Source organism: Triticum aestivum, chromosome 1A (genome assembly GCF_018294505.1).
Source record: "Triticum aestivum cultivar Chinese Spring chromosome 1A, IWGSC CS RefSeq v2.1, whole genome shotgun sequence".
Lineage (NCBI taxonomy): Eukaryota > Viridiplantae > Streptophyta > Magnoliopsida > Poales > Poaceae > Triticum > Triticum aestivum.
The window spans coordinates 420709652-420718364 of record NC_057794.1 but is presented as its reverse complement, the minus strand read 5'-3'; the positions used below and the strand labels follow the sequence as shown (position 1 = coordinate 420718364).

At 50.8% G+C, this 8713-nt stretch overlaps 1 protein-coding gene across 1 annotated transcript; it reads right to left on the bottom strand.

The window, feature by feature from the left end:
* Window positions 1–3998: 3998 nt before the first annotated feature.
* LOC123141510 (uncharacterized) lies at window positions 3999–4504 on the bottom strand. Its single transcript, XM_044560657.1, has one exon. It carries the CDS (start codon window positions 4399–4401, stop codon window positions 4252–4254), a length of 150 nt encoding a protein of 49 aa, XP_044416592.1. The 5' UTR covers window positions 4402–4504; the 3' UTR covers window positions 3999–4251.
* Between the last annotated feature and the right edge of the window lie 4209 nt (window positions 4505–8713).

The following is an 8713-nucleotide window of genomic DNA, read 5'->3' as shown; positions in this document are numbered from 1 at the left end:
AAAACCCCATCTTGTTGTCCTCGATGGCAACAATACAATACGTGCCTTGCTGCCCCTTCTGTCACTGGGAAAGGACACCACAAGATTGAACCCAAAGGTAAGCACTTCTCCCATGGCAAGAACAACCAATCTAGTAGGCCAAACCAAACTGATAATTCGACGAGACTTGAAAAGATAACCAATCATACATAAAAGAATTCAGAGAAGATTCAAATATTATTCATAGATAGACTGGATCATAAACCCACAATTCATCGGTCTCAACAAACACACCGCAAAAAGAAGATTACATCGAATAGATCTCCACAAGAGAGGGGGAGAACATTGTATTGAGATCCAAAAAGAGAGAAGAAGCCATCTAGCTACTAGCTATGGCCCCGTAGGTCTGAAGTAAACTACTCACACTTCATCGGAGGGGCTTGGATGTTGATGTAGAAGCCCCCCGTGATCGATGCCCCCTCCGGCGGAGCTCCGGAACAGGCCCCAAGATGGGATCTCGTGGATATAGAAAGTTGCAGCGGTGGAATTAGGTTTTTGGCTCCGTTTGATTTTCCTTTATTTCGAAACCCTAAAACAGGGTAAAAAATAGAAACTGACACTGGGCTCCGGGTTAATAGGTTAGTCCCAAAAATGATATAAAAGTGTATAATAAAGCCCATAAACATTCAAAATAGTAAATAATATAGCATGGAGCAAACAAAAATTATAGATACGTTGGAGACGTATCAACGGCCGGACTTGGCATTCTCCGTCGGCTATGTCAGTCGGTTCATGGAGCGACCAATGTCGGAACACCAGCAGGCAGTGAACAGGATCATCCGCTACGTAGCAGGGACCCTCGACCATGGCCTCCACTACCCTAGGTGTCCGGGGCGGCACACTTCGTCGGGTACAGCGACAGCGACCGCGCCGGTGACATCGACACCAGTAAGAGCACAAGCGGGATCCTCTTCTTCCTTGGTAAGTGTCTTGTGAGCTGGCAATCAGTCAAGCAGCAGGTGGTGGCCCTGTCCAGCTATGAGGCTGAGTACATAGCGGCCGCCATCGCCTGCACTCAGGCACTCTGACTCGCTCGACTGCTTGGTGATCTTCTCGTTCAAGACACCAGAACGGTGCAGCTCCTGGTGGACAGCAAGTCCGCCCTAGCCCTGGCAAAGAACCCCGTGTTCCACGAATGGAGCAAGCACATCCAACTGAGGTATCACTTCATCCGCAGCTGTGTGGAAGAAGGGAGCATCGAGGCGAGCTACATCAACACCACGGACCAGCTCGCAGACCTGCTCACCAAGCCTCTTGGGAGGGTCATGTTCCTCGAGCTTTGCTCTAGGATCGGGATGATTCAACTCTCCCATAATACGACGTACAAGACTTAGGGGGAGAATGATGGATAAGTCTGTGTACTAGGGTCATTGTGGGGCTGCAACACATGGTCCTTGTGGCAGTTAGGATAGAGTTCCTGACCATCAAGGATTGGCAGTTAGGATAGCATCTTAGACTAGCATCTTAGACTGGCATCTTAGACTAGCATCTTAGACTGGCATCTTAGCAGCATCTCAGCATATGCTTGGCTAGCTAGCAGTCTATAAGTATGTATCCCCAACCCCTCAGGTTGGCATGGCATTGTGTGAGAAATAAACCAACGAAAATTGTCCCAACTCTCCTAGTGTCATCCACAACTGTCAATGCTCAGGTTCAAAGGTCTAACATTATTCTCTCTTCTTTTTTGAAAAGGAGGATATATCCCCGGCCTCTGCATCTGGATGATGCATGCGGTCATATTATTAATCATTCACAAGGACCTTACAAAGTAATACATTAGTATGCCTGAAGCCACCATCTTAGCAACACACCTGTCGCTATTCCTATCCCCTTGATGAAGGGGTGCCAAATGTCCGAGCCTAATATCAAATAGACATCGCACCAAATCCTAACATCTAAAGCCGGATGCCTCAACCAAGCCACAATGTCGGGATTGGGTCACACGCTGGTCTGGCGCACTCTCAGAGGCCGCCCCCACCACCAACCACTGATCCATCTCTAGAGCAGGTCCTGACGCACCAACCTTGCCAGGCCTGCCGTCCATGCCACCATGGTGTTAGATAACGCCACCATCCTGCGCATGTCCATCCACGCGCGCCCATCGCTGAAACTTCGCAGCGCTAGCCGCCATGATCCGCCGTCGGCCTTGTGGTAGATGTAACACCGCTCCTCCTCTTGCCACCTCCAGCCATGCATCACTTGCTCCAAAACGATGCCCCCAGGAGGGAAAGCAATACAGAGAACGCCATCATCATCCGATCCGGGAGACCCAGATCTAGGGTTTCCCTCGAAGCATCCCGAGCCTGATGATGCAAACTGCAACGACGATGCCTCGACAAGGGAATGACATCAAAGATGTCGCCATCGTCTGCCGTGTTCATAGTTGACGTGATTTTCATCGGCACTTGTGCCATCGGGCGTGCGCCGTCGGCGTCGCTGGTCCCTTCAACCGGAGCAAACTCCAAAACGATGCCCTGAGAAGGGACTACGACGCAAAAGCATTGCCATCGCTCGATCCCAAGGAGATCTAGGGGTTCCCCCGCAGTTGCCCGCGCTATCAAGGACCAAACAAGGATGGAATCCGCATATCCGCCCAGCTGTCGACGTGTCGCACCCGCCATCGTGCCGACCGCGACCCGGAGACCAAGCCCATGCCTGGGCCCAGATCCGGCCGTGCCGCCGCCATCCCTGACGACCGCGACGCCCCAGACCTTGAAGCCGCCTGCCGTGGAGGTATGGGATCGCTGGATCGCCGCCACCCCCCGCCGTGGCGCTCGGCCACACACCACGCTCCGGCCCGGGGGCGCCGACCCGCGCCAGCCCCTCACGAGCGGGAGGGCCCCGAGTCCCTGCCGCCGGCGGTGACGGCAAGGCTTCGCCCTGCCGCGCCCTCGGGCGGCAGCGAGGGAGGAGGAGTAGAAGGGGAGGCTGGGCGGCGGGATCTGGGAGCCTCCTGGCAGCCACACGGGGGTGACTCGGGAGGAGGTTGGGATCGCTAAACCGCCTTAGGTCGACTTGACTTGCCCGAGTAGTCTTGGAGGCTGGGCGAGTGGTTGTATTCTCTTGATGCTCCATTTTGAGGCAATAAAATCCACCCTTTATCGAAAAGTTTATCTCATGGCATTGGCAAATGACAATCCTGGGGTCCACTTTCGTCCCACTTCCCGTAGAAAGTGACGTCAAGCCATGCCTATCTGAGAGGAATAATTTTCAGGAAGGAGTTTCAGTGCCGGAATTCGGAGGATAGAACTGAAGTGTGAAATGGGTGTTCATGAAGAGATCGTTGCACCGAGTGAGATATTGAAGACTGAGCAGATCTTCATGGATCCCTGCTAAACTAGCAAGCAAGATTCCTGAATCTGGAGAGTGCAGGCATTCCTGGAAAATTATGTGAAAGGAGAAAAATTCAGAAAAGGGGTGACATTCTGCAGGTGTAGAGGCCCTTCTGGAGACTGGGGAGTTTACAGAGGTGTACTGGAGTCTGAGATTCTTCCGGGGGAAAGAGCCTAGATAAGCAAACAGAGATAACCATGAACCGCAAAGCAATACCGGCCTGGTGCTCCTGGTGCGGCTTAACATGTACTGACAGTTATCTACAGTAACTGATAAATAGGAAATCAAACAGTTGAATGATGGTCTTCTTCAGACTGCCTAGTAGAATTTTCAGATCAGCTAAGAAGTGTAGAATCTTTGGCCTAATATTGAACTATTTTGTAGCCCTGTTTCTGATCAGTGCTTTCCTACTGGAACTTGCACTAAGACGTGCACCCTCCTGGAGTCATTACAGAACCACTTGATCACCAAAAAAATATCACTGAACTTTTCTGTTATTTAATTGCATCCTGGCTGCGCTAACAGATAACCAAGCATCTATGCTTTTCTGTTACGATCATATCAAAAATCTGAAAGAAAAACAAAAAATAAACAGAGGAGAGAAAGAGGGAAGGGAACAGGACAAGTGAAAACAACATAACAAGTCTGATGATATCTATTTTCCCCAGATGTATCAGTTCATGCTACAGATGGAGATGGACAGCCTAATAATATACCGATAAAACATGGCTTACAGTTTCGACGAGCCCTACAATTCAGTAGTAGAAATTATTTTCTGAACCGAAGAAAACCAGGGACCATTGCCTGGCCTGCTCTCTCCCATGAACAACCGAATAACCTTCCTCCCAGCAACCAGAGATCCTTGGAGACTCCTCAGCCTCAACAGCACGGGTAGATGGTGACGGAGCGCCGCTTCGGCGGGGTGCAGAGGAGCATGAACACCAGGGCGATGACGGCCGCGACGAGGAGCCCCAGGAAGCTGAACCCCGCCTCCTCCTCCGACTCGCTGCTGCAGCACACCTTCCCCATGCTAGCCTGAGCAGAGAGGTTGCTTCCCGGTGCTGCCTACGCTGGAGGTCAGTGGTGGTCAGACGAAGAAGTGAGGCTCGCTTCCTAGCAGTGGTACGTTTCGTTCTTTCTTATACCACCACGGCCATGATCGCCGTGGGTGTGGCCAGTTTGTTGGGGCGTCACTATCAGGTCTTCAATGATGCCACCCTCCTGTGCTCCCCTTCCGTCTCTGAAGACAGCTCAGCCTATGCTCGCACCCACCCAGGCCACTGACGCCGGTCATAGATGGCATTGTTAGGCTGATCAACTGCCCCAGATGTTGAGATATATATCTGGCAAACAGATCTGGCCTTTCTTTTACGCCTGCCTTTCAGCATGGAATGTTAGATAGATGGCTGTTCAACTTTGCGCCGTCGCGCTCTCTCGCTGGCGATCTTGCGGATGCTGTCACTTGACGGCGATTCGGATGAAAATTACGGGGACAGCAATATTTGATCGATGGTGATGTGTATACATGCATGAAAAGTACAGGATCAAAGGGCTGGTATTCTGATATCCTCCTGCTGAAATTGAAACGGTTGATGGCTACTTGTCCCCATATGTCCGATAGCATTGTGATGGTGATGGAGAGAACGTACGTAGCGTGCATGCTCGCGGTGTGAATGTGAAACACGTCCCCGTCTCTATCTATTTGAGGTGGTGGTGGGGATTAGGTGGTGCATGTTGCGTGTCGGTGGCTAGGGTTTTCTGGGAATTTGGGGAGGAACTGAAGAAGCGCCAAGCAAGTGGCATGTGCCATGTTGCCTTACGGCTTCGTCTAAGACTAGAAGACAAGCGAGCGTGAAGTTTCTTCCTAGACAGGATTGCTTCCTGGCTCAGCTAAGCGGAGTCCAACTTCTGGTGGACACGGTTTTGTTATCAGGAGATTGACACTGTTTTCGGTGGTTTCTATCTTCGTAACGGCTAAATATTTTTTGCGGAAAAAACTTCCAATCTATTCATTTTTCAACCATGGTAGTACAACGAACACTAGAAATAATAAAAATTACATCCAGATTCGTAAACCATCTAGCGACAACTACAAGCACTGAAGCGAGCCAAAGGCGTGCCGCTGTCATCGCCCTTCCTCGCCGGAGCCGGGCAAACCTTGTTGTTGAAGGCAATGCAACTCTCGATGTATTGATCGGGTGCACGGTGGACGTATATATGGGTACAAGGGCAGCCCTCAGCCTCATCTATACAAGGAAATTAGAGGTGGGGCCGGTAGGAGATTATCCTAACAGATACATGCACATATATGTTCAACCCCCCCCCCCCCCCCCCCCCGCAGTCGATACGTCACCAGTGACGCATAGACTGGACCGGAACTCCTCAAATGTAGGCGTCGGTAACCCCTTCGTCATGACATCGGCAAACTGCTCGGTAGGAACATGAAGAACGCGGACGCGCCCAAGAGCCACCTGCTCTCGCATGGAGAGGTAGACCGCAGAGACATTGCCACAGTAGACAATGATGGCCTTCGGGACATCAAGAAGCAACTCCTGAAGAAGCTGTCGTAGCCACGAGCACTCGGCGACGGCATTGGCCACAACAAGATACTCAGCCTCGACACTGGAGCGGGATACCGTGTGTTGTAGTTTAGACGACCACGGTATGAGCGAGGGCCCTAGGTAGACGCAATAGCCTGAAGTCGAGCGTCGCATGTCCGGGTAGCCAGCCCAATCGGCGTCACTGTAGGCGACCAGGTCAGTTGAGGGCGAGACCGTCAACGTAAGACCCAGAGCCGTGGTGCCGCGGATGTACCGAAGAATCCGCTTCACCAGGTTCCAATGAGTGTCGCGAGGGGCGTGCATGTGGAGACACACCTGCTGGACGGCGTACTGCAGGTCCGGCCGAGTGAGGGTCAAGTACTGGAGAGCGCCGGCGATGGAGCGGTAGAACGCTGCATCTGGCGCGGGTGAGCCGTCGAGCGCAGAGACCTTGGCCTTCGTGTCAATAGGCGTGGGGACAGGCTTGCAATTAAGCATACCTGCCCACTCGAGAAGGTCCTGTGCATACTGCTACTGGTGTAGAGAAAACCCATCAGCGCGTCGTACCACGTCAATGCCGAGGAAGTAGTGCAACGTGCCGAGGTCCTTAATGGCGAACTCAGCGTTGAGGCGAGCAGTATGCTGGTGAAGGAGCTCAGGCGAGGAAGCCGTCAGGATGATGTCGTCGACGTATAGGAGCAGGTAAGCGGTCGCCGGAGCCTGGTGGTAGACAAACCCGAGTAGCTCGGAACCCGAGTTGCTGCAGAAAACCGGCGATCCGCTGGTACCAGGCGCGAGGGGCTTGCTTCAACCCGTACAACGAGCGGGAGAGCAGACATACATGGTCAGGCTGAGCCGTGTCGACGAAGTTGGTCGGCTGCTGACAGAAAACCTGCTCCGAGAGATGTCCATGCAAGAACGCATTCGACACATCTATCTGATGCACCGGCCAGGCGCGAGAGACCGCGAGCTAAAGGACCGCGCGAATCGTGCCCGGTTTGACAATCGGGGCGAACGTGTCGGTGAAGTCGACTCCAGCACACTGCCGAAACCCGCGGACCACCCACCAAGCCTTATAGCACTCGAGAGACCCATCAGGGCGAGTCTTATGCCGGTAGACTGATACGTCTCCAACATATCTATAATTTTTGATTGCTCCATGCTATATTATCTACTGTTTTGGACATTATTGGGCTTTATTATCCACTTTTATATTATTTTTGGGACTAACCTATTATCCGGAGGCCCAACCCAGAATTGCTGTTTTTTTTGCCTATTTTAGGGTTTCGAAGAAAAGGAATATCAAACGGAGTCCAAACAGAATGAAACCTTCGGGAACGTGATTTTCTCACCGAACATGATCGAGGAGACTTGGACCCTACGTCAAGAAACAAAGGAGGAGGCCACGAGGTAGGGGGGTGCGCCCTCCACCCTCGTGGCCCCCCTGTTGCTCCACCGACGTACTCCTTCCTCCTATATATACCTACGCACCCCCAAACGACCAGACACGGAGCCAAAACCCTAATTCCACCGCCGTAACTTTCTGTATCCACGAGATCCCATCTTGGGGCCTGTTCCGGAGCTCCGCCTGAGGGGGTATCCATCACGGAGGGCTTCTACATCAACATCATAGCCTCTCCGATGAAGTGTGAGTAGTTTACCCCAGACCTTCGGGTCCATAGTTATTAGCTAGATGGCTTCTTCTCTCTTTTTGGATCTCATACAATGTTCTCCCCCTCTCTTGTGGAGATCTATTCGATGTAATCTTCTTTTTGCGGTGTGTTTGTTGAGACCGATGAATTGTGGGTTTATGATCAAGTTTATATATGAACAATATTTGAATCTTCTCTGAATTCTTTTATGTATGATTGGTTATCTTTGCAAGTCTCTTCGAATTATCAGTTTGGTTTGGCCTACTAGATTGATCTTTCTTGCAATGGGAGAAGTTCTTAGCTTTGGGTTCAATCTTGTGGTGTCCTTTCCTAGTGACAGTAGGGGCAGCAAGGCACGCTTGTATTGTTGCCATCGAGGATAACAAGATGGTTTTTTATCATATTGCATGAATTTATCCCTCTACATCATGTCATCTTGCTTAAGGCGTTACTCTGTTTTCATGAACTTAATACTCTAGATGCATGCTGGATAGCGGTCGATGAGTGGAGTAATAGTAGTAGATGCAGTCAGGAGTCAGTCTACTTGTCTTGGACGTGATGCCTATATACATGATCATACCTAGATATTCTCATAACTATGCTCAATTCTGTCAATTGCTCAACAGTAATTCGTTCACCCACCGTAAAATACTTATGCTCTTGAGAGAAGCCACTAGTGAAACCTATGGCTCCCGGGTCTATCTTCATCATATTAATCTTCCAATACTTAGTTATTTCCTTTGCTTTTTACTTTGCCTTTGTTTTACTTTGCATCTTTATCACAAAAATACCAAAAATATTATCTTATCATATCAATCAGATCTCACTCTTGTAAGTGACCATGAAGGGATTGACAACCCATTATCGCGTTGGTTGCGAGGAGTTATTTGCTTTGTGCAGGTACTAGGGGACGCGCGCGCAACCTCCTACTGGATTGATACCTTGGTTCTCAAAAACTGAGGGATATACTATTCTACTTTGCTGCATCATCCTTTCGTCTTCGGGGAAATCCAACGCAATGCTCAAGAGATAGCAAAGACCCACTTGCCAGAGATGACGTTGGCATGGGGTGGCCGCGGGACAAGCTGCTAGGTGCAGATGCGCACCAGCGTGTCGAACTCCTCCTGCATCGTCGCGAGCCAATACAGA